Raw genomic sequence first — 25,680 nt, 5'->3', positions numbered from 1 at the left:
TCTCCTACTTGGCACCCTTAACCACCCTCGCCACAGGTGAGAAATCTGAGACAGTGGTGGTAGAGAGGCTAAGTGACTGGCTTGTAGCCCCCCAGCAAGTGCTAGAGGTGGGACTGAAATCAGGCTCTCAGATGCCAAACCCCACACTCCTTCCCCAGTCCCTGACACAAAGGCCAGGCAGGGGCAGAAGGCAGAGGGGTAAGAGTGACTTTTCACAGAGGAATGACATGACCCAGCTGCCTAGCCCACCTCCGGCCCCAGCTCCAGGAAGTGGCAAGCCCCCACTCTGGACCTCCCAGTCCACACTGTCCATCTGCATCCAGCCACCCCTGCTGCCTTGTTCTAGGCACTGGGAGCAGCAGGGGGGACCCAACATTTGGAGTCAGGCACAGGACAAGTCTCAGCCCACCCCACAGAGGGCACCAGAGACCCCTGCAGTCACCTCACCAAGGTTGCCAAGGAAGGGTGCAGGTGGCCCTGGCTGGTGATCTGGGTGCCTCTGCTTACCTGTCGTGCCACTCGTGAAACACACAATGCAGAGGTCACTGGGCTTTGGGGGCTGCAGAGGTGAGAAGAGGCGTGTGTTAAAGAGACCCGGTGTGGTCAGCCAGGCCCCAAGATCCCTGGGCCCCTCCACCAGCCAGCCCTCTGTGCACTCCCTCCATGTGTGTGCACTGTATGTGGGTGTGGGTATGTGTTGGCACATGTGTGTGCCCCTGTGTGCTGCAGTCAGCAACGTGGGCAGCCAAGTCCCCAGGAAAGGGGAAAAGAAGCTGAGGAAACCTAATGGGGGCAGGGACATCAATCTGTCCCACCATCCTCACACCTAGTCCTCCTGCCTCCCCCACTGGAGTCTGAGTTGAATTCTAGATTGGATTGGGCTGCAGTGGCCACATCTAGGCCTCTAACAAAGACCTTACCTTTCTAGTGGATGTGACCCAGTTCCCTCCTTCTTTCCCACTTTCTCTCAAATGTCTGGGGTTAAGCTTGGGAACAGAAGGTATAGCTCAGGAACTGAGCTGCCCACTGTGTCACCAAGATTGTTCTGCATCAGGTCCTTGCCCTAGCACTGAGCACATAGTCCTTAAGTCATCGGGAGGAGCCCAACCACGTCTGCTTGCATGTAAAAGATGGCTTCCCAGAGGAGATGACAAGAGTTGAGATCAAAGGACAAGCAAGATGTCTCCAGATGAAGTGAGGGTGCGCATTCTGGGAGAGGAATTAGCCCGGGTACAGGCAGAGGCACAAGAGACAAGGGGATGCTGAGGGATCAAAGAGCAGTTATCTAAGGCTGGGGCACAGTGTGTGGGAGGTGGGCACACACCAAGGGCTACCCACGAAGGGCCCTGTGAAGCAGGGATGTGACTGCTCAGGCCTGTGTATGAGAAAGCCATGGGGGTGGTGAGGGGAGTGGGAAGGGCTGAGCTGGAGGAAAGGCTGGAGGCAAGAGGCCTTGTTAGCAAGCTGAAAACCCCCACATGCCCTGCCCCGGGGGAAAGGGATCCTCACTGGTGACTCGACCCCAGGCAGTATCACTTGGGGACGACACACAGAAAGGTTCACAAAGCAAAGATGAACAAAGATAACAGATGCCACAAGGCCACTTGGCCCTGGGGTCTACTTCTGGTTCTGTCCATCCCACCCTCTGGAAAGTTCACTATGTTCAAGGGGAAAAAATAAGATTTCCCCCAAAAAAAGTTACTGGAGAACCAAGGGTGGCCAGGATTGGGTGCCCCTTTTTCTCCCTCCCAAACGTCTGATTCCTGTCGCAGGTCCTCTCCAGGTCCAGATGCCACAGAAATCCTGGGTGCGCCGAGTGGGCATTTCCTGAATTGCTCATTAACATGGATATGCTGCCCTGGCCTCTCTACCCAGCCCCTGCACACAGTGAGGGGGTCTGTGAGGACAGGCCCTGCATGCTACCTTGCTCAATAAAGATCTGCTGGCAGATAAGCTTACCATAGGAATGTGATGATTCCGTTGGCCACAGTCCTGGAAGAGGAAAATACTGTTTTTAAATGTTCAAAAGTTCTCATCAATCAAAAAAAAAAAAATCAAAATAAACTCAGCACAGTATACCTTGCTCCTTTGCCAGGCCCAGAGTTCAGGATTCCCTGCCCAGACATGGCTCATGTGGGGACACCACCTCAGTGGCCTCTCCTCAGACACACATCCAGGCCTAGGCCACCCCGCACATTACAGACAGGGGGCCTGAGGCCCAGGGAGAGCCTAGGCACTGTGCACATGCACAATGGGGGAGATGGCTTGAGGTGCCCATGGTACACCTGGACACATGCTCAGGATAGAATGGCTGGGCAGCCTGGGCTTCCCAATAAGTGGTCAGGGTTGGAGGGGCAATGAGGGTTGCTAGCATAGGTATGGCTCTAAATCCATGCAGGGGTGCAAGTGCACAGGCATTATGGCTACAGTTAGGAGCAGACAGGGAGGCAGGAGGAGAACTGGAGGGGCCTAGATCCAGTAAGGCATAGTGGGGCTCAGTTGCTATTGAGCAGGGCCTGAGGCCCTGGAGGCCAGGCTGTTCTGTGCCATTCCAGCAGGCCACAAGCTGCCACCAATCTGACATCTCTGGGGAGACCATGCACAGAAAAATTGGTTCTGCTGCCTGTTGGAGGTCTGGGACACATTGGCACAAACCTCTCTAAGACTCCTGGACCTCATGTCTACAGTCCTTAGGCTCAGACAGGCTGACAGCTGGCTGGAAATGAGGAGGCTCCAAAGGCTATGTGATGAGCTCTGGGGCAGGCTGGCACCACCGTCTACCTCTTGGTGCCTATGTCACTAACTGTGCCAGCCAACTGAGCCTGTCACCTAGAGGATGCCTATGGGCACCAACCCCACCACCCACCACTAGCCCTTGTGAAGCCTGCCCTGTCTTAACCCTGACACATCCTGACGGCCCAAGACATCCACCCTAGGGTATGAGAAGGGAGATAACCAGCAGCTCTGGCTCAGTGGCCAATCAGCTGTGGCCCAGCAAATAGCCCAGAAGCAGATCCTCACCTCCACAGTCTGCATGGACTTAATGACCACCCCGCACTCCTGCCCTCTGTCTTTCAGAGCTTCCTCGAACGGTTCCATGAGGATGATCAGCTTGAGCCCTGGAGTCTCCTGCCTCTCCACATGCTCTAGCAGAAGCACAGCCTTCTGAGGTTTATCAACGATCACGCTGCTGATGTCGGCTGCAGGGACCATCAAGGAGAGTCAGGCTGTGCAAGCACAGGCTGTGACTATGGGCAGCATGTGCTGGGTAGTGGAACCATCGGTTAGGTGTGCCAAATCTTGTGTGCAAATAAATACGTAAGACAGGCCATGTGGGCTGTGTGTTGTGTACAGAGGAAAGTGCATGGAGCCTCGGTAGAGCCAAGGGCAGAAGGTCAGGGAATCTCTTGGAGCAGATTCCAAGCACTCCTTTGTTCCTGGCTCAGCCCCCATCATCCCAGGTCTGCTTGAGATATTCACCACCCCCAGCATCTGCCCCAAGCTGCAGTAAACCACAGAGGGTTGGAAGCCTGTGTGGGAGCTGGTGCAGAGGCTCCTTCTTGGCAGCTAGGCCCTGTGGTAGGAGCCATTAGGTGGAGTCCAACTGGGGACAGCCTGCCAGACTCAGGCCAAAGTGGAAGCCCCTAGCCTTCTCTGAGAGTGGAAGCAAAGTGCTTATTAGTGTCAGACAATCAGCATAACTTGAGAGGTGGGGGTCTGGGGGTTGGCTGCCAGTGGCAGGAGGAGGCAGTGGTGGGCTCACCTGTGTTGATGATGTAGCGGATAGCCCCAGGGCCCAGGGTGTCATAGAGTGGGACCACCACCATAGAATATGTGTAGCAGGCAAGCTCCGCGATGATCCACTGTGGAGATACACGGGTCAGGGGAAGGGGAGCACAGAGCAGTTAGGAAGGCTGTACTGCCCTTAGGCCCAGGCAACCAGGGTCCTTGCTCTGGGTCCTGTGCCAAGAGGGCTCTGTTCTGGCTCTCTGCATGTGGCAAGGAATCCATGAGGCTACCCAGTTGTGCCTGTTCACCCACAGCCTTCTAGACCATGCTTGCCCCAGGGAATTCTGGGACCCTATACAGCCCCATACCCACTTCCAGGGCTTGCATAGGCTTCTTTCTCAGGTCTTTCCTTCCCCACGGCTCAGGGAGCAGCTGTTTGTGGGGCTGGGTGGGGTGTGGATGGAGCTTGGCTGGGATATCCATTCCCGACTAGGGGCAAAGCCAAGGGAGTAGGGGGTGGCATGGACCAAGGACCTCCATTTTTCCTCTTGTCCCAGGCCTTACAAAGTGGGAGCAGAGCTGTTCTATGGTACCCAACCCCCTACTCCACTGATACCTCCAAAACCAGTCAAGGCAGATGCTCACCTCTGGCCGATTTTGTGCAAAAACGCCTATAAACTGATCTGTACATGCTTTACAATTGTGGTGGAGAAGTCCGGACCCTAGAAATTCAGCCCTGTCGGCCACCTGCACACAGACACGAGGAAGTGATGGGAAAGCAAGGACTCTTCAGCAGGAGCAGGAGGCCCCCAGGTGGGATTCCTACAGGTCTGAGAGACCTCCCCGACTCCCTACCCAGGTATGCTGGAAGCCCTGCAAGGTTGCTACCAGGAGTTTGGCAGGCAGGCCAGGCAAGGAAAAAATGACCCTCTGAGACCCAGCAGGGTGCCCACAAGCCCCCAAAGTGCCAGGTCTGCGTGGGCAGACAGGGTGGGGTCTGTCCTCTGTCACTCACCTCCTGGTAGGAAAGCCACTGATAAGGCTGCTTGGGCTTTCTGAAGCCAAGACAGGGTCCATTCCCTGCAGAGAGATAAGCAGGCCTTGTGCCAGGGAGGAGGGCAGGGTGGGGGTGCCACCTGCACCTGCCTGCTGGACACCTGGATGGACATTCTATACTGTGGGGTGGTCCATGGGCCAAGTGAACTGCCCCCCAGCTGCTTAACCTGCTGAAGCCCAAGAAGGGCTAAAGTACACAAGCATGGCATCTCTTTAGGGATCAGGGAGGCCCAGGAACAGAGACCGATACAGTGCCAATTCCCACCATGACCAGTGTGATCAGCCCCAAGAGGACATGGAGACCTGGGGCCTACTGGGCAGAGGTGGTAGGTTGTCTCTCTGTGACCACCTCCCTTTGCCCCATACCCTAGGTCACCTAGACATCTCAGAGGTCCAGGTTCAGACCATGGCAGCCAGTGGCCTGGCAACTGGAGGCTCACCAGGGGCTGCCAAGGAGAGCTATAGAGTATGCACTAAGGGAGGGCTTCAGGTCAGGCTGTCCTAAGGGCTGGAACAGAGCTGAGGTCAGCCTTTGGCCACATAATGCAGCTACTTCTCTGATTGGGTGGGAGGAGGGCCAAGAGTGGCTTCTTTCCTCTGAACCTGGCACCACTCTGGTGCCACGCTGGCCCACCCCCACCCTTGCACCTGGCTCAACTCCTGCCACAGCCCCTCCACACCTCCACGGCCCCTCTCACCTGAGATGCTAAGCCCACGGCGGAACACCTGGTACATGGTCCTGGCGTCATCGTAGTAATGGGTGAGCAGCTGAGGGCCATCCCCAATCACGGATCGCCGGGCCCCACCACTGTCCTATGAGCCAAGCACAGGCCAGAGAAGCTGGCTGAGGCAGGCAGGGGTGTCAGGAGAGGGCACCAGGCTGTACACAGCCTGGATGCACACCCAGGCCACATAGGTGGGGCTGGAACGTGCTCTGTCTGCACACACACGCATGGTCTATACACACCTGGAGTGTACACACACAACCTCTACACATGTTCACATACCCATGGCTTGTACACACTCAACCTGCACGCATCCACACTCAAACATAATTGGCTTACACACACAGGCCCAGTATACTGGTCTCCCCCAATATATGCACATAGCACCAACATACCAGGTCAGCATATATAAAATGTCCAGAATTTCAGTTACTGTTCATACACACCCACCGTTCGAGTTCATACACACTCACTCATACAACAGAGTGAGGAGTGTTGGCTGGAGTCAGGCTACCCCCTGGCGTCAGGATCCACCTGCCCAAGTGTTCCCCATCCCATCATCTGTTACTGCTATGCCACTCGGTTAAGAATCATTTGGCTGCCAGTCATCATTCACATAATAGTGTGAATTAGTTTGAAGACTGGCTGAAGGTCCTTCCCAGGAACATACCTGCCCCTGCCACAGCCACCCTTCTACAGCACAAATTGGTCCTACTGAAAATCCAAAATAAATCCATGCTGTCCACCCCGAGGGTCCCTGCCCAGTTCATGGGGCTTTGTCCTTGCTAGCCTCTCCAGGTGAGCTGTAATTATAAGCTTACCAAAAACTAGTCTTAGTGCTTTCTCTGCGTCATCTCACCAAATCCTTACCACAACCCGAGGAAGCAGGTACTCTATTACCCACTTGGCAATTGAGGAAATTGAGGCTCAGAGAGTTAAGAAACTGACGAGGACCATACGGCTAGTAAAAGCACAGCCATCCTTCAAACCCAGGGCTGCCGGTCACCAAAGGTCATTCTGGTCACCACTCTGCTAGCCCATCTGCAGCCCCTCTCCACCACCCAGCCACCCCACACAAATCACCATGTCCTAAAGCCACCATGTGCATTATCACATACCTGTGCCTTTGCATACATCATTCCTTCTGCTGGAAAAATACCCTGAAGATCTTGGCCCTATCTCGACCTGCACCCTCTCCTACCAGACAAAACTCTGCCATGCTTATGACCGCCAGGATGCACCATCAGGAGCAAAAAGCAAGACACTGAACCATGTATGCAGCATGATATCATTTAAAAAGTGGGAGTGGATATCCACACATTTGCTCATGGACAGTTAACATGGTTCTCTGGGAAGGACTGTAAGGCAAGGGGAAGAAGGTGGAAGCTTTTCAGTATACTTCCTTTTGTTGCTTTTGAACTGTGTGAATATAGTATCTATTCAAAATGAATAGACTAAAGTTTAGAAAAAAGGCAATTTTTTAAAAGGCAAAATAAATTCCATAAGCTTAATAAAGAAATAAATCTCACTGGTCCTTCTAGACTTAGCCTGGAACCCCCTTGTCCAGGCTGGGCCACTGCACCTTCTTCCCCTTGGTGGCTCTATCTGTGAGTCTGCATGCTCTGAGAGGGCAGGGCCCTGGGATGGGCTTAGTTCTGAGTCCCAGCTCCAGGCCAGGGCTGGACACAGGGAGGGGATGGGAGGGAATTTACCTGGCAGCCCCGTGAGAACCTGCTTAGGCCTCCTACTGAGGCACCAATGAGCCAAGGCCTCCCACCCAAGAAGCAGGCAAACTAGAGGTCCAGTGCAAGGCCAAGGTCAGGCTCTGCCCAGTGTTCAGTTCCTGGGAGAGGCAGAAGGAGTATCTGGTAGGAGATTCTGCCCAAGGTCACTGCAGGGCTTATTGGCTGGCTACCAGGGAAACCGAGATTCTCTGGGCTATGTGAGGTCAAATAAGCCACAAGTTTGGCTTCTACCTTCAAGATGCCTGTCCTCTGCCCACTCCTTTCCACAGCCCAGCTGCTTCCACTCTGCTCACCTCCACTTCCTCTGACTGCATCAGGAGGTTGCATGGTGATTGCAAGGCCTTTGGTCGGTGAGTGAACCAGTAGGCGAGGATGGCAGCCAGTGCACCCATACTCACGAGGGTGGTGGCCGAGAGACTGCGGAAAAACTGGCCCAAGTCACCCAGCTCAGGCAGCCTCAGTATCTTCAGGATCTCCTGTGTCTGCATCTTCTCAAGAAGCGAGAGGATGAACTCTGCAGGAAACAAGAGTGGGTGAGGAAGGAGACCTGATGGTAGGCTAGGGAGGAGTCCTGGGTCTGTCCTCCCACCTGTCTTGGATCACAAGTGATACACTGACATTGGCCAAGCCCTGGCCAAATACCCTAGAGGGCAGGCCCTGAGCTAGTCGGGGTGTACAGTCTTCTGGTGCGACACAGCATATCTTAGAAGCTGGCTACCTGGAAGCGCTTTTCCCAATGACAGGCCAGAAGACTTAGCAGTCATACCTGACAGAGAGACATCTGGTCCAGTTTTCCTGAGAACCATATGCTGAGGCCCTGGGCCACAGCTGACAGCTGCTTCCATATCTTCCAGGGGCCAGGGCATGCTCTGACAGCTCTGGAGTTAATGCCTCCTGAGCCCCAGAACCTGGGTGCTCTGCCTCTCCTGTGTGGTCATAGCATTTGCTTATCTTTGCTCTTAGGGTGTGGAGAGGACAGAGGGACAGCAGGATGCCTAGCACAGTGCCCAAAATGAGTGGGAGTAAAGGGATGCAGACTCCTGCCACTCTACCTCAAAGCTCCCAACCTGCGGCCCTGACCCTGAGAGACAGAGAAGGGAAAGAGGACAGAGCCCACACACCAGCCCTGATAGACACCTCCAGCCCTCATGATGTGAGGGCAATGACCTATCTGACAAGGGCCCAGTGAGTGACACACAGCAGGGTCCTCCCTGGCCCAAACCCTGGCCCACCATGGGCTCTCCTTGAAGAAAAGTTGGAGCCAAAGGCCTGCCAGGGCCAGAGGTGATGCTGGGGCCAACTTTCTGAGGAATAGCAGAGTTCCCAAGAGTAGCTGGAGTGGGGTCCTGGCACTGCTGCCCTGGCCCCCGACTGCTGACCACAGTGCACTGTGGCTCTGCACTGCCACAGACCAAGCACCAAAAGGCACAGCCAGCCCCACTACTAACTGAGCCCTATGCTGTCCTCCCTGGGGTCCCATCAGCTAATGTCCAGGGGAAAAGGGAGGTAGCGGAGGGGAGCAGGTATTAAATGGGTGGGAAGGGAAAGGAACCAAGGCTCAGAGAGAAAGGGCTCAGAAAAGTGCTGCGTGCCCTCCTAGCATCTCCTGTGATATCACGTATGGTGGTCAGGGTGCCATGCTTGCCCACTGCAGCCTGAGTGGACACAGTGGGCCTATCAGGGGGACACAGAGGATGTCCTGGCAGGGGGGCAGTAGGACTGTTTCTATAAAAAGCACTGTGACTGACTTGGTTCAAAGAGAGCAGACCCCAGGGGCTACCATGTCCTCCCACTGGCCACTAAGTGAAGCAGTCTTGGTGAGGCAGACATATAGCCAGCTGGGCTCAGGGGTCTTTGCTCTGCCCAGGACTGAGGAGGGTAGCGAGGGCAGGCCAGGCGTTGGATGCTTTTACCCCCACTGGGGCCTTCTTGATGTCACTGCCCAGTAGGACCTGAGGCTAGAAGCACCACATGACACCTAGAGGTCTGCCAGCCTAATGAGGGCTGGGTGGGCTCCAGGCTGCCATGTGCCATTCACAGGATCCTCTTCACCAGCCCTCAACCTTTGGAAAAATGGCTGTGGTTTCCCTTCTTGGAAAACAATGAGAAACCCAAAGCAGCCACTCCGCAGCCACTGGATATGAGCCAGACAGCAATTGCTTGACCCTTGAGAGAGGAGAGATCTGCTGAAATCCCAATAAGTGGTATTTGTGCTAAATTATAACATCACCACACTAGAGATGAGGTCAGTGATGTGCAAAGTCATTGGAGAGAAAGCAAGTGACGCTCCTTGGTTGAAATCCTTTCTCCTTCACTTATAAGTTACACAAGGTTGAGTATAACCCACCCCTCTGGACCTCCACTTTCCCATCTTTAAAATGGGGACAGTGTCACTCAGGCATGTACTTGCACTGTGTCTAGCATAGTTAGAGGCATGCCAGGACTAAAGAGATGGCTAAGGGGTCTGCTTGTCAGACCAAGGAGGCTGCTCAGCCCAGGCAGGTCCAAACACTGGGCAGAGGTGGCTGGGCCCAGTCACTGTGGCCCGACAGGAGTTTATGCTCTACAGATGGCATGACAGGCTGTCTGAGTCCTGAGAACACTCATCAACCACCCACAGGCTATGGGTGCTCCCTGGGGAGCAGAGAAAGTGAGCCCCCAGCCAGCCAGATCATTCTCACTGAGTTCCTGAGCCGGAATCCCAGTTTTGCCGGCAGCCTCCTTGAGCTGGATCTGTTTTGAGGTCATCCCACAGGAACCAACTGCTCCTGGCACATTGATCAAATTAAGGTCTGCATCAGCAAAGCAGAGGCCCAGCTATGGACCCCAGTGAATTCACCAAAGGAAAACCACAAGGAAGCGGCCAGATGGCTTCCTTGAGACATTTACTTCCCTAAGCTGCAGATGGGGACACCAAGTCACAGACAGATAAATGACTCACTACATAGTGGAAAATCCCGATACAGCCACCTCTTGGGGTAGGCCCTGAGCTGACTGACGTTTCCTCTAATGGGCTGAACTGACTCAACGGGCTGAGAAGCCAAGGCCTAAGAATCTCCTGCCCAGCCCCTAAGAGTTCAGCCATATGGTCCCAAAAGATTTAGAAAGAACCCTGGAAGAATACCTCACTACCACCAATGACTGGTCCTTGGTAGTTGCTCATGGGTCCTAGGCTGAGGCAGAAAGTAGGCATTTGCTGCAATTCTGGGGTTTTCACAGAGCACAGCCCAGAATAGCCAAGACATCTATCCACTCATCTATCCACCCACACATTCGTCCACCCACCCTCCCACCCATTCACCTAGCAGACCCTCACACTCTGCCCTCACCTAGCTCAGTGTTGGGCACTGACACAAGCCAGATGTGGGCCTGCCCTCAGTCCCATGGGAGAGACACATGAGGGAGTGGGTAGTGTTGTGCAGTGTGGTTTGGTCTGTGATTAGGCATGGGGAGCCAGAGGAGATGACCAACTCAGGTAGGGAGAGTCAGAGCAGGCTTCTGGCAGGAAGTGGCATTGACGCTAAGACTGAAGGATAAAGAGGAAAGGGTACCCAAGCAGAGGGAAGCAAACACGCAAAGGCTGGAGTTGAGAGAGACCATGGAACGCTTAGTGAACTGAATATTTTATTTAGGAAATAAAGTTTTGAGACCATGAAATCTTGTCTAAGGGTCAATGCCACCAGTTTGTGAGGCTGGCCCCCTAGATGTGCCAAGCTATCAGTAGTCACCAAAGTATCACAGTCCCCAGGAGAGAGAAGAACAGAACTTGTCTAAACTTCCTGAATTCCTGGTGCCTGGGAAGCCCTTACCTACACACTGCACTGTTTGATCCTCAAACAGCTCTATGTACTTGTTATAAGGTGGGAACACAGAGACTCCACTGAAGAAGTTACCTGCCATGTACAGGTACACAGTGAGCTAGTGGGGAAGCCAGGACTCAAGTCCCAGATGACATTCCTTGTGTTGTATCATCACCCACCCCCTGCCAACACTGGACCATCCACACCCACAACCCATGCTCTCCTTCCTAGTAGTGCTGAACCCACAGAAAACCAGCTCCAGACCTGCTCAGAGGAGCCCAGGCCCAGGTTCCAATGGGCAGAGGGCAATACAGTACAGGGCCTGTACGTGGTGATCAGTCAGGCAGGCCAGTCACTTTTCCTTCGCCATGCACACACTATGGGTGGGCTCCCTCCTGGCCTTACACCCAGGACTCTCCATCTTCTCCTGGCTGGGTCCTTCTCCTCCAGGAAGCCCACTTGCCTAGGACAATGGAGGGTGGCGGAAAAGGGCTTGGCTGCCCCCTCCTCCTCAGGCTCCTACTTAGGTGCCCACCCCTAAGGAGGCATCTGAAGTGACTACAGCTCCTCTGGCCCTGAGGCTGGGACTACACCCCACCCTGGTTGGGCAGTGACTAGAGGGTGTCATTCTTCCAGGCTCACCCATCTTCTTAGACAGAATCAGGACTGCTCGCCTTTACCCTGAGATTCCCTTCAGACCTGGGAGCCACTGCAGGGCAGAGCTGCAAATCCAGGTCCTCTGAAGACATGGGCCTCAGAGTCAGCCTGCACCACCAAATCCTTGGCATGGGGCAGGGCAGAGCCTAGGCCTGGAGCTTGGTCTCATCTCGTTATTTCACAGGGCCTTGGTCTCCTCTGACCTCCACTACTTCTCTGTCAACCTAGGGTGGGGCTCAGTGGTCCCTGGGGTCCCAGCCATGGCTGCCTCCTTCCACGCCCCAGGAGGCTCTTCTGGTTGCAGCAGCACGGGGCATGGAGGGCGAGGTGGGGGAGCAGCACACAAGGGGATCAGTGGTGCTGATGTTGCCAAGCGAATGGCTGTGAGTGTTTGTAAATATTCACCTGGCAGGAAGACCCAGCCCTCAGCATGAACTAGCCTCTTCTCCTCTGGCATATCCTATGCCTTCTTCTCCTCCAGCACAGATCAGTTCAGAATACCAAGTGGTGGCACAGGCTAGGGGAACTGGTCCCTCACCTCACCATGTCCTCTGCTGATTCAGGGCACTTCCTCTGCTGGAAGGTGGGTGGTGAGAAGCATAGCTCTCAAAACCCAGGAAGGGAGAGAATGGGAGGAGGGGGGCCCTGGTGGGAAAATATTGGCTCCAAGGTGGCAGGGTGGCAGAGGCAGAGCCCCAGGCCACAGTCCCTGTGGAGATGGCCTTGGGGCCCATTGCTCGGCTCCAAGAACCCTCCAAGCCTCCTAACCTTGTACCCTAGACCTTCACAATCCAGCTAGATAGCTCTGCAGGACTACCTCCTAAACATCTCTCAAACCTCACCACTCGTCTCCCCAACCACAGCCCCTGGCCTGGTCCAGCCACCACCAAGTGTAGTCAGACTCCAACGCCAGCTTCCTCACAGGTCTCCTTGCTCTAACCCCTGCTTACACTGATACCCAAGTTATTTTCATGATATACAGATGTGACCATATTATGCCACTGCTCAAAAACCTTATCTGGCTCCCTACCACCTTAGGACAAAAGTCCAAACCCATCATGCTGGCACTGAGGCCCTCCATGATCTTCAGATTCTTCCCTCCCCTTAGAATCACCCCAGCTTCCCTCTGTATCAGCCTGGAGTGGGGTGGGGTTCTTGTGATGGGGTTCTGAGTCTCTGCAAACCTGAGGCCTTCAGAAATGATGGGGAAGTACAAACAAGCCACCAGATCATTAGAAAATGTCCTCAACTCCCAGTAAAGAGCTTCAAAAAGAAAATCACAACTTCTGCCAGCGCTCAAGGTCCCCAACAAACAAGCTAGGGAAAAAGCTGGAAGGGGAGTTCTGGTGCTGGACTGACCTGTGTCCAAATCCTGACTCAGACTCTTGAAAGCTGTATGACCTTGGACAAGTCACTTCACCCCTCTGGGCTTCATCTCAAACAAGCTTGTGGAGAGAGTGTGCGGTGCCACGCAGGTAGTAAGAGAAACGCTCAGAAGACAGTAGTTAGCTGAAGCAATTGTTCTATCTCTTTGCCAACCAAAGGGCTCAGAGACAACTTGTAAAAGTACATGCATTCACACCCTACCTTTCCAGTGGGCTCTTGGCACTGGGAAGGCAGCTGAGCTGGTCCCACTAGTACCAGCCTCCTTTTATAAAGCATGTGGGGCTCAGGGAGAGAGCTTACCACATCGTGATCAAAGCACAAAAGTGGTGAAGGCCCTGCCCAAAGGCTGCCCTCCCGGGGATAGCCGATGGCAACGGCAGCCTGCTCTGAGAAGCGGGTGGTGGTGGAGGCAGTAGCAGTGGTGGCAGAGGCTCCCTGGCGGCTGTGGGAGCAGGTCTAGCAGGACCCCAGTGCAGAACAGCTCTATGAGGAGCTGCTGGCCCCTCAGGGCCCCCGCTGCCCCTCCCCCAATCTGCACACTGGGCGGGGCTGGCTCAGATCAGCTCAGAGTCAAGCAACCCAGGCTTAACCCTCATTCTGCCAGGTTGCCAGAGCCTCAGTTCACACCCCTCTGCTTCTCCCCCAACCCCTACCCTGTCTTTAGCCCTGGAGAGGAGTTTGCCAAATGGATTCCCTAAGAACAAAGCCTCTTGCCACATCCATCTGTGACACTGATTAGGGGCCAGGGCCTCAGCCTTTGGCTGGAGACCTGCAGCCAGCGTGAGTGGTGGGGGTGGTGGGAAGTATTGGGGAGGGTAGTGGAGATGCCAGATCTCTGGTGCTGAGAAAGGCCTACACCCATGTCCGGAGATTCCGCCTCCATGCCCCACCCCCACAAGGTCACAACCAGTCTACTTGGGAGGAGGAAGGAAACTGGGTACAGTCCCAGATGAAAGATCTGCTGAGACGTGCTCTGGGTAGTGGGGACACTCCGGACTAGGATCAGGGTCAGCAGATAGAAGATACTGGCTTATCTCCTCCTCAAAATCCCAAGGTAGCACACCAGCCTCTCCTTCATGCCTGCCCTGGGAGATATTTTCCTGGCTTGCCAGGGCATGGCCATCCTGGAGCCAGAATCCACACCCCGGCCTGTTGAAATCAAAGTTGATCTCTGAACTCCCTCAGCACTTCTGGCAGACAGACTGGGACACTGAGGTCCCAGGGCTTCCCAGGGCCTCACCCCTGCAAGGTCTGTCTCCACAGGGTGAGGGGTGGGGGTGGGGATCAGGTTTGGCCTTTTTTCATTCCTACTTCCGTGACCAGCATGCAGCTGGGTACACAGTAGGCACATGGTGGCCACTGCTAGAGAGTAAAAGGCAAGTCCAGGCCACAGGACCCAGCTCACCACCTCCCAGGCCCTACCCACAACTGGGGCTTCCGACTCTGCCAGGATGGGGCCGCTGTCCATCCAAATCCATCCCACCTCCTCAGCAGCAAGACTGTTCCAGGCCACGGCCTAGTGCTCTGAGCTTACTCTTGAGCGCTGTTTGCACAACCTGCCTGGTGACTCCAGAGCCCACAGGCCTTGCAACACTTTCCCTGGGGCTGATATGGCCTCCACTGCTCACCCCATCACCTGGGGCGGGGGCGGGGGGACATGAGGAGAGTTTCCTGCCTCAGTAGCCCTCACCTGGAACTTGGCAGGAGCCTATCTTGGCCCCCAGGCCCCCACCTCCCCTAATCCATCTGGAGGAAGCCTGAAAATGCACAAATACCTGAGGACCCACCTACGGCCCACAAAGCCCCTTCTTATTCCTCCTTGGCAAGATTCTACTTTTCTCTAGATATCTTCAGAGATGTCTTTAAATAAGATGAAAAGCCTCCTTTAATGCTTCTCAGGGCAGCTTCTGGAGCAGGAAATCCAGAAGCCACAACCAAGGTCCTGGTTGATGGAAAACCACACAGGGTGCCAGGGGCCTGGAGCCATGGCAGCAGTTCTGCCCCAGGAAGTGTGTGGCTCAGTCACTACATTAAGAAAAGCATAAATCTCACCATCATACCTGTGTGACCCTGACCTCCAGAGATGCAAACACAGCAGCCTACATTTGGCCCGGTATCCACCTGTCCACACAGGGATTCAGGCTTGTCTCTGCTGTGAGAGAGGGGCTTTCTCTCCATCTTCCTCTTGGGTTTTAATTAGAGTCACAGAACCACAGACAATTGGGGCAGAGATGGGTCCCAGGGCCTCCCTGTCTGAGGAATTGCCAGGTGAGACCCACTGCACATCCCCCACGGGAGACAGGCTGTGATGTGAGTTGCTAGGTTACCCGGTTACACAAGGCTCACCCGCCGAGCCTCCCCGAGGAGCCCGATTATAGCTCTGAAGGTTCATTTAAGCTTCTTGAATGTGGAAAGGCCCAACTAAGGTTGGGTGTGCCTGACCACTGCGCAGGGCCACCTGTCCCAACTAGTCCAAACTCACTGTGAACATGCCTCCCTTTAGCAATTCACTCAGTGTGGGAAGCAGCCTCCCCTGCCCTCTGCCCGCCATCCTCACACCAGCACCTCTCAAGAATCTCACTCACCCTAAGTCCTGGTTATGGAACATGGGCCCACATTCCCGACGATAGCACCGGGAAGCCAGGCTCAAACAACACTTTCAGGAACTTAAAAATACAAATAGGTTTGAGAACAGGAGCAAACTGAAACACAGTCTCTTTCACAAGCTCTGAGATAAATATTGTCCTTACCATGAATCAGGCCCGACAAAGTTCTCAGAGCAAGGAGGGGCAGCAGAGGCTAAAACTGGCAGCAGTCCCTTTGGACATATTTACAGAGTACGATGACCAGGACTGACGCTGTGGATGAGCCTCAGCCTCATCGTCCTTCCTTCCCCACCAAGCCCTGGCACAGTGGGCGGAACCCTAGGGATACTGGCGAGGGCCAGGAGCACCACATGAGCAGAGGGACAACTTCTGGCCAAGCCCCACTGTGTAGGAAGCCAAATCCTGTGGCTGCAACATGATCCTTTCCCCTCCCAGCCAGCCACGTTAGGACAGCCAGTGTCCTAGCTCAGGAGCAGTGATCCATTTCCATCACTGGCCCAATACTGCAAACCCTACAGGTTCAAGCTCAGTAAAGGGAACATGGGCTGCTCCTGGCAGTGCCACGTTCTCAGAGCTCAACTGCAGGTGACCAGGGTACAGATGGGACAGAATGTGACCTGCTCCAGCTAGGGGGAAGCTCTTTGAAGTAGGGAGGGTCCTGTTAAGATATGGTTGGAGTCATCGGGGCAAGGGGTGCAAAAGAGGGATTCACTCATCCACTTGTTCACTCAGGATCCCCTGGGGCACCCTGCTCAGGGAGAAATGCACAAAAGACAGAAGCTGAGACATGTCCTCAGTCAGGGAGGGGGAGCAAGGAGAGGATCAGAGCAGGATGGCAAGGAGTGTTTCAAGAAGGGGACAGAGTGACAGAAGTGGGTCTATAAGTCACAGGAAGAGCCTGTAAGACGTCGGGCTCTTGGAAGGAGGCAGGGGCCTGGTGGCACTGAGGACTGGGGCAGGAAGCTGAGGCTGGGAGGAGAGCATTTAACTGGAGAAGGGAAAAGATTGTGTTTGGTACTATATACATGCCTTTCACACCTTCGTAGTCACAGCCACAAGCTAATGGTGCCCACCAGCTCATGTGACCAGTACCCTGGGGTTTTAGGATACAGAAGTGCCCCAGGCAAGCTGTACCCCTCAGTCCCTACTGATGCTGCAGCCAGGAGCCAACATGGCTCCTTTCCCCACCATTCCAGGTGTCATTGTTTTTTCACAAAACAGACGATCAACAGAGAAAAGAGAGTTTGCCTTTGGCTAAAGGTCAATTTTATGGAAGATTTGATAAACAGCTTAATTTTCTGGCTTCCCCACACTCTGACAAAGTTCCTCTTCTGAATGCCACAAGAAGAAACAAATCCTAATTTCACTCAGTTCAGCAGAAGGCTGCACCTGTCAACAGGACACTGCCACCTCCTGAATCATCCCACTGGAGGCCAGGGCCACACAGCAGCTGTAGCCTCTCACTGCCTTCCAGGCACCAGTGAGAGCCCATGGCGTCCACAGGGTTAATGCCAGGCTCAAGCAGCCCAGCCTTCAGCTGGGCGGGGAGCACTGAGAACTTGGGCCTCCTTTTCAAGGCCAGGATGAATGGGGGACATGCAAATGACTGCCTCCTGAGGAGCAGGGGAGGGCCTGCTGCTGGCAGGCCGGTATCTCTCTACTCTGGGCCCAGTCACATGAAAGGGTTTGTATTCCTGCTGCTGGCTAGGCTGGGGCTGTTCTCACTGCAAAACAAAAATCTCTTTCAGACCAAGCAAAACGAGGCCCTGGCTGGCCTGAGAAGGTTGCTGGACGTTGTTCGCGCCGACCCACCGAGAGCACCCATCATTTGGATTCTCACTGAACTCACCATCTTTCCAAAGGAAGTCGGAGGCCTCTGTGGCCGCTGAGGAAAGCACTGCGCCAGGTTAGGGTTGGCGGGGACCAAGAAGTGGGACTGGCCATTCTGAGGCTCTGTTGATATTGTCCTTTACAAAAATAGTAATGGCTGGGTCTGAGATAGCAACCTTTTTTGTATAAGGGAACTTTGGTAATTCTCATGGTGTTGATGGTAAACATAGAGAAAGACAGGGGAAGAAAAACATGATGGTAAACAGAAGACCTTGCAGTGCACTGAGAGGACTTTTAAGAATGGAGGCCAGTGAATCCTCCTCCTGCTGCCCACAGTGCTGCTGGCCAGTGCCCTCGAGCTGCGGGTGGTGTTTGTGGGAACCCAGAGCCCAGTGAGCACGATCGCTCCCTTCTGGGACCCTCCAGGGCTTGCACTCCATCCTCACAGAGGCACCACTACAAAGTCACATTTCAATTTGGTTCAGACTCTCAGAGGCCAGAAATGCTGCTTTTCTGACACCCAAGGGTCACCAGGAGCTGTCCACTAACCACAGCACAAATCTTGTACCCTATAGAGCATGGATGCTACAGACTCCCATTCACAAGAGACAATGACACAGCACGATCTCAAACACACATATGATCATTTAGCCCGAGAGGAAATCTAGGACAAAACCACTTAGGAACTGATTCTGAACCAATAGGAGGGTTGGTGGATACTCTGCAGATCTCCTGCAATCCAAGGGAAACAGGCCTTGACAGCCACTCAGCCCAAAGAAAACGCCCATCTGTGATGACGGTCCACTGCTGCCTCCCTCCTTGGGTCTTCCTACTATTCGTTGGGGCCGCACAGTAGGCCCATGAAGCGAAGAGGCCAGGCATGCCTCTGTGAGAGTTCACGGAGCTGCCCCGGGGAGGAGAAGCAGGAGGCAGAGGAGGAGGAGGAGGAGAAAGGACACCACAGTCCAGATGGAAAAGAGGACTCCACAGGTCACAGCCTTCCCTGATGTCTGACCTGTGGCAAGGAGGTCAAGGACACATGTACCCAAATCTCCCACCAGCCTACTGGCCAGCGGAAGGCCCGCCCTCCCTTTCTCTCCACCACCCCAGGCTTGAGGGGAGGCAGCCTGCAGGCAAGGTGGGGAGATGAGTATGGGTGAGTTGGCGTGTCCCCCAGAGAACCACATCTAACCCATCTGCTGGAAGGTACTGTCACCATTAACATGGAAGTTCTCCAGCCACTAAGCAGGGTCCTGGAGTCTAGGTAGCTTCATGCAGCCCCAGCTCTAGAGGGCATAGCAGAGGGGACAGAAGTACTGCCCTTTCCAAAGTCAAGGGGTCACTGCAGGCCTGGATGGGTCCTAGCCAAGTCACCTTCTCCATGCTGATAACTGCCTTCCTCTCATTGGCCTCTAGGGCCTCGCCTTCCAGGCTCTGGCCAACCTCCCTGTCCAATCTCACTTGCTGGCCCATATCCCATTTTGCTGCTCTCTCCGTCCCAGCTCTGACTACCTTCCCCCCATCTCTGACTGCCCTTGTTGTGTGGCCTTGCTGTCCAATCTCATTGTCCCTCCCAGTGGCCCTTCTGCCTATTTAGCAGGATCTGCAGTCAGTGCCCAGAATGGTCTATAGCCAAGGCTGGTGCAGGGGATAGTGGTCAGGAGGAGCCCAGCTGGAGAATCTTAGCCCCAACAACAATCGACACACAGGAGGGAAAAACAGGGCTTTGTAGCAGGACAGAGTTCTGCTCGGTCCCTCGGGATCTACCTCCTGCACTGGTGGGCCAGGTTGCGTGCAGTGTGCTGGGAGTGGGGCAAGGTTCCCAGTGCTGGTTAGTGGGCTCTGTCCCAGAGCTTCCCACTCAACCTGGGCCTGCCTGTCCTGTCTCTCATTCCTCCAATAGCCATCAATCACTAGGTCTGTTTCTGGCCCCAACAGGTGCCAACCCAGATTTGCTTATCCCTGGTACTGAAAACTGAGATTATGATTGCTCCTTCCCTGGCACCACCCTGGCCTGCCTTTCTGCTCTCAAGCCCCAGGAGACAGCTATCTCAAAATGCAGGGCTGAATGGCCAGATGGCAAATCAGAAGCTAGCTACTCTCTACTCTCCACAGACGCCCCCCAGACAAATGCCTAGACTAGCTGTTGGGAGAGGAAAGGTGTCTCTGGGAAGACCAGGTGAATAGGCACAGGGGGACTTCTTGGGATTTGAAATCCTTCAGGCTTTGAGATTATACGTTGGGCCTCAGAATAGATAGCTCAGCTTGGCTTAGAATTTGTCACAACCTACTTCCCATCTTTCTACTTCTGCCTGTCACAGACCCCAAGCCACACCAAGGAGCTAGGCCCGGGAATGACCACACCCACATGAGCTCCCAGGACAGCCAAGCCATGATGGGGGACCGCCCCTGGGCATCCTGAAGGACAACCCTAAGGGCCCAAAGGAGTGTCTCACCCACAGCGCTCCCCTCCCCCAGCCAATCCTGGGGCCCAATGGGTGGTTAGTGGGGACTCTAGCCAGGCCAAGGCAGGGAATGGGGCCATCATACCAGACCATTCAGTGAGCTGAGGACCTTGACTGGGGCCTCCTCTCTGTTCTGCTTGGCCAGAGATTCCACCCTACTGGGAGACTGGAAACTTGGAACCCTAATGAAACAACAGAATCTCACCCTCAGAGAAAAATATCTTCCACAAAACCAGTCACCTGCAGCTGTGGGTTAGGTCCTTCATTCATTCATTCAGCAAACACTTCTGGAGCACCTCCTTCTGTTCCAGGTTCTCAGCACTAAGTGTTCTCCAGTGAGGGCTGACCTGGTCCTGCCTGCCAGGAGTTCACACCTACTTTCGCCTGCTGCTTCTACCATATTGGCATCATCCCCCAGCTCGGCACAGAGTCTGGCACCTAGTAGGAGCAGACTCAAGGTCTGTTGTTTGCTAATCAACTTGTGAGAAAACAGCTTATAAAACACATCATTATTAAAATAAATTATTCTCAGGAAATTCTTCATATCATTCATTTACGCAATGAACACTGATGCACATCATGTGCACGATCCTGGGTTGGGGGCACAGAGAGGAGACACCCTGGCCTTGCCTCAAGGAGATCATAGGCCTAGTAGAGGAGGCCAAAGACTGTAGTTCAATGGAACGTGTGCCTTCAGGGGGTGCATGTGGCTTGTGGAGCACAGGGATAGTGTCACCTTGGCCATCCACATGCCCAGTTTTGGCTATAAGTCCTTGATGCAGCCACCACACAGAATAAAGTCTATGCTGCCTGGCCTGGCATTCTAGGGCCTGCAGAGCCCAGCCCTGATGACCTCACTGGCCAAGCAGGGTTTGTCCCCAGATCTTGTTCATTCCTTTGCCAATATTTCCTCACACAGGTCCCTCTGCCTGGGTTGCCTTTTCTTTCCCTATTCCCTTTCTGCATGTCAGGATCCTGTACCTCCTTTAAGGAAGGCCTAGCTCAAGCTGTTGTAACTTTAGCTAACATTTAATGAGCCCTTTCCTGTGTGCCAGCTTCTGCTTTTGGCACTGGACACGTGTCCTCTCTTTAAACCCCCCTCCATCCAAGGACTGCTCCCTTGCCTGTGCCCATTGATGAGCCTGCTGGAGGGCTCAGGCCTCAGCTGATGGTGCCTGGCAGTCCCTCCCTGGATTGGAAGTCTGAGCATGTGGGCTGGCTCACAGCTCTTAGGAGTCGCTTCACTGTGGAACCTCCCAGTGTGTCAGTGCCTCGTTGATGACATGGGGAAACAAGCACCACAGGGTTGTGGGGAAGATGAAAGGGAAGCTTAGGGACTTGTGGAACATGCTCGACATGTGATAGGTGCTCAGGGAAACAGCAGTCAAGTCAGCATGCTTGCAACAATACTTCCTCCCATAAATACAGCCCCCCCAACACACACACAGTACTTCATTTAATAAATATGTGAGTGCCTACTATGTGCCAGGCACTGCATAGATACACAATGTGGCTTCTGTTATACAAAAGCCTGTAACTTGTGCCTTTTTTTGCAAACAAGTCACAGCCTCATGCTCACTCACCCTGCTTGCTGTGTGTATGAGACAGCCCCAGGTCCCATCTGGGGCTGTAGCTGAGCCAAATTTGGCCTTCTGAAGGTCAACCAGAGAGCCCTTATAATCACGAGGGACGGAAAGCCAGCTGGAAAGCAGACTGGCCAGGTTCTGCTGCCCCCTGGTGTTGGTGTACTCTCACTGGGAGCACCCCTATATTCTACCACAGGCTGGGGAGGGTGAGAAGGCCCTGAAGTCAGAATTCTCCCACAAGCCACAAGGTGGTGCACCATGTGCGAGTCCAGGTTTTATTTTGTGAGGCATGCCCCCAGCTGTTCTGCCTTGAGCTTCACTGTCTGTTGGGGTCCTAGCTACCTTTTTGGGCACCCTGAGATAGCCCCAGACCTCACACCAGTCCTCCACCCTAATGGGAGCCCAGAATGGGGGGAGGATCTGATGGGGCTGAGCTGAGTCAGGCTACGCAATTCTGTGCCTGCCCTGGACACCTATAGCCAGATGGCAGCCACACCAATCTCTGCCACCAGGGCCAGTCCCCATTCCCCCAGGGTCACAGCTGGGGCCTCCTACCTTCCCCTTCCTGGAACCCAGCCTCGACTGGGCCATCCTTGGGCCACACCTATTCTCATCCATAACATCACAACAGCCTCCCAATGCTCTCCCAGCCTCCTCTCTCCTCCTCCAGGCTCAGCCTGGCCACTGTAGCTAAATTGAGGGCTCCTCTGCCCCCTAGATAAAACTCTTTCCTCCAGAATCCCTTCCTATCCAGACTCCCTCACCTTCCCACAACCTAGGCTCCCCAGGCACAAGACCCTGAAGACCCACCGCCCACCACAGTTCTTCCAGCACACCTTTGCTGGCCTGAAATTTCTTCACCTGGAGTTTGACCTAACTTTCTCTGACAAATGCCCCTGTATGCTGCAGAAGCCTACTAAGATGTCACCAATGGTCAGGTACATGGTTGAGCAGACTGGAGACTATACCAGGGTATGGGACTGCATCAGCCTAGAAGAAGGGCTGCTCTCTTAGAAATTCATCCATTAAGAGGGGTTCCCCTTGCTACTTTGCACAAGGGTACCATATAGGCAGGCAGAAGTACCAATCCATTGCTCCCATAGTCCTCTTAGTACTCACAGCACTGAGACCATGTTTTCCTGAGCCAGGCACAGCATCTGACTCATGCTAGGTCTATTTTAATTTGCTTCCTTGTTTACTACTCAACACACAGTGGGATCTCGGCTGGCCCAGGAATCAGTGCTGGCCTGCCCAGCGAGGAACAGGACAGATGCAGCCCTTGCTCTCCTAGGGCTCAGAGCACATGGCTGACTCCCCAGAGAGTCAGTTCCTCTTCCAGGGGGCTCCTCCCTACCCTTCACATCATTCTCTCCCTGCAGCCCCTTGAGGGCACCCCTTGTCTCCCTAGGACCAGACTGGGTGGCAAAAAGCACAGAACTCTACAAAGAGTGATATCATCTTGGGGGTCCTCTCCTGTTTCTGGCTGAGCCAAAGGGATCTGGCACCTACCATGGGGCCCTGGATATTACAAGGCAGAATGTGTTCTCAGTCTTAGCCTAGGTGTCCCCTCTGCCCCCAGAGAAAGGCTAGGATCCAGGCAAAGTCCCAAGCAAGGTGCACACATGATCTGGGAATGCCCCAATGTGTGTCTAGGGTGTTGCATCCAGTGAGCACCACACACCAGTCTCAGTCTCACTCTTACACTGTGTGTAGCATCTTTGAGGAATTTCCTGTTTGCATCGAGAAGCTTTGCCTCTATGGAAGCAGCTGCTACCTACACCAAGAGTCACCTGCTTGACCACTCTGAGGCCTCTGTACAGTGCCTCAGTGAGGCAGTTTCCCTATTTGGGGTGGCACCTGACCACTTTGGGAAATGCTCCACAATAAAGCAGAACAGAAGGCCAGTTTGAGTCAGTGCCTGCTAAACCCCACTTTCAGACAAGGACCCTGCACTGAGGGCCTTTTTCCCACAGGCTGCTGATGACTCCTGCTACATGTAGCCCTGTAACCCCCAGACATCTCCCTGCAACCACAGAAGACCAAGCCTCCAGAGAGCCTGTGGACCTATGGCTGGGTGGGGGCCTCCTCAGAGCACGGCAAAGGGTCCTGGCACTGGGGAAATGCTCTGAGACCATAACCCAGACAATAAATGGTGGCAGTTACTATGATCACCATCATCACTATTTTCATAGCCCCTGCCCCTTACACCTGACCCCAGCTCTAGCCCTAACCTTGCCTGCTGGATGAGTACATCAGGCCCAGGGTGGCCCTGTACAGCCTGTCCTCTAACACCAGCAGACAGAAGGAGCTTAGGGAGCTGAGGGGATTAGAGAGGCCTCACCTGCTCCCTGGCTCAGGGGAGGTGTCCCTGTGGCCAGACTCAGGGCAATGGGTGAGGCGTAGTGATTACCTAGCCCACCAACCCTCTAGATTAAGGCCTAATACCACCAAGCACTTAGCAATGATTGATCAGTTAAATCTCAGCTAGAACCTCAGTCTGCCAGATATTATCCTGTGACATTGGGCAAGTTAATTAACCTCTGAACCTCAGTAAAAAGGGGATAGCACCACCAACCTCTTAGGATTTGCTGTGAATATTAAATAACACAGGAAAAGTTTCAGATAAGGATGTCAAAAGGGTTGACTTCCTTCCTTTCTTCGGCTCAGAAACAACCTTATTACCTCCTCTGATGCTACTGTTTGAACGTGAAATAATAATAAACACTAACATTCATAGAGCTCTGGGCTAGGTCTGGTTTAAAGCCAGTTTAAGGTTGCAACACTTCACACACATTATCAGGCTGAATCTGCACATGGGGGTGGGGGTGGGGCGGTGGAGTGGTATTACACCCGGGAGAAACCCCAGGCTCACAAGGGAGCGGTTGGTGCAGGCATCAAAACTGGCGGATGAATGGGCCTGTAGTGAGACCTCAGGTGTGTATGTGGGGAGGGGGAAGAGTGCTGAGCAGGGATGCAGAAAGGGTCCTCAAAGCCTCCTGAGAGGATGCAGGGGGAGGGGTTGACTCCTGTGAGGGGGAGGGAGGGGGCTGGCAGCAGTGGGGACACAAGACCTGGGTGGAGCTGAGGAGCTAGATGAACCTGGCTTTACAGAAATCCTGCACTCTGGCTGAAGGTTAGGCAAGGAGGGGTCGTGAGGAGACCCCTTGACCAGGATGAGAAAGCCCCAGGTCAGTCCTAGCTACATCGCAGACACACTGCGGGACCTCGGCGGTCAACACCGTCGGTTTCTGGCCCTTGGAGATGGACAAGGCTGCACTAGGTCTCTTCCTGGACTTGGCCTTGGGGGACCGTGGGCTCAGGGCCTAGTCTGATCAGCGGATGGTCTTCGCCATAAGGCGTGAGGGGCGCGAGAACTGGAGGGAGGTTGTTGTGGGGTCGCAGAGAGCAAAGCACCTTATTTCCGCAGGTCCAGCACCTTCTCAAACCCAGTCCGGCGCCCGCCAGAATTTGAGGAGGGGTGACCTGGGCGGCCAGGGGAGTCCTTGAATGGACAGCTGGGCAGCCGGGGCTGGGGGCTCAACCCCACCCAGGGCCAAGACCCCACAGTGTGCCAGGGACTGGGATCAGGGACGAGGACAGGACGGGGACTTACCCACGAACAGCCAGAGGGAGCCCCCCGAGACGAGGAAGAAGGTCAGCATGTCGGTCAGCGGGGCCCGGCCTGGCCCGGCACGGCCTCCCCGGCCGCAGCCCCGCAGCCCCTCAGCCCCAGCAGCAGCCGCGCCGCCGCGCCGCCGCCGCCGCCGCCGGGTATTTTTAGCCCCCGCCCCCCGGCTCCGCAGCGCCCCGCCTCCCCGAACCGCTGCGGAGCCTTGGCAGAAGCGGAGGGCGCGGCGCGCGCTTCGCTCAGGAGCCCCTTACCAGCCCGCAGCCTGCTCAGGCCTGGAGCGCCCCCCCGCGCTCACAGCCGTGTGGGAACCGCGGAGGCCCCCGGCGGGGGAGGGGCCAGGCCGCAGAGCTGAGCAGCCCTCTCCGCCCCCGCCTCCCAACGTCAGGACCAGGCGGCGTTCTGGGGAAACCGGCGTGAGAGGGGAGCACGGGCGACCTGAACGGGAGCCTGACGCCAGGCCAACC

General features: G+C 54.7%; 1 protein-coding gene across 3 annotated transcripts in view; it reads right to left on the bottom strand.

The window, feature by feature from the left end:
• Positions 1-25,282, bottom strand: part of ACSL6 (acyl-CoA synthetase long chain family member 6) — a 59,003-nt gene extending 33,721 nt beyond the window's left edge. For 2 of the 3 annotated variants that reach the window (XM_014796277.2, XM_014796283.2), the window contains exons 1-9: positions 25,199-25,282; positions 7,549-7,769; positions 5,484-5,598; positions 4,745-4,809; positions 4,375-4,476; positions 3,764-3,863; positions 3,022-3,200; positions 1,960-1,992; positions 508-559 (exon numbers count right to left, since the gene is read on the bottom strand). In XM_014796277.2, coding sequence (XP_014651763.1) covers positions 508-559; positions 1,960-1,992; positions 3,022-3,200; positions 3,764-3,863; positions 4,375-4,476; positions 4,745-4,809; positions 5,484-5,598; positions 7,549-7,769; positions 25,199-25,247 — 916 coding nt within the window. In that variant the 5' untranslated portion in view covers positions 25,248-25,282. Of the gene's footprint in view, positions 1-507; positions 560-1,959; positions 1,993-3,021; positions 3,201-3,763; positions 3,864-4,374; positions 4,477-4,744; positions 4,810-5,483; positions 5,599-7,548; positions 7,770-15,848; positions 15,955-25,198 lie in introns of those variants that run through there. The other variant, XM_087429847.1, reaches the window with a different exon arrangement.
• Between the last annotated feature and the right edge of the window lie 398 nt (positions 25,283-25,680).

This window comes from Ceratotherium simum, chromosome 4 (assembly GCF_057802395.1).
Source record: "Ceratotherium simum simum isolate JZ-2026a chromosome 4, ASM5780239v1, whole genome shotgun sequence".
NCBI classification, from domain to species: Eukaryota; Metazoa; Chordata; class Mammalia; order Perissodactyla; family Rhinocerotidae; genus Ceratotherium; species Ceratotherium simum.
The sequence above is the reverse complement of the archived record's forward strand: the minus strand, read 5'-3'. Positions and strand labels throughout refer to the sequence as shown.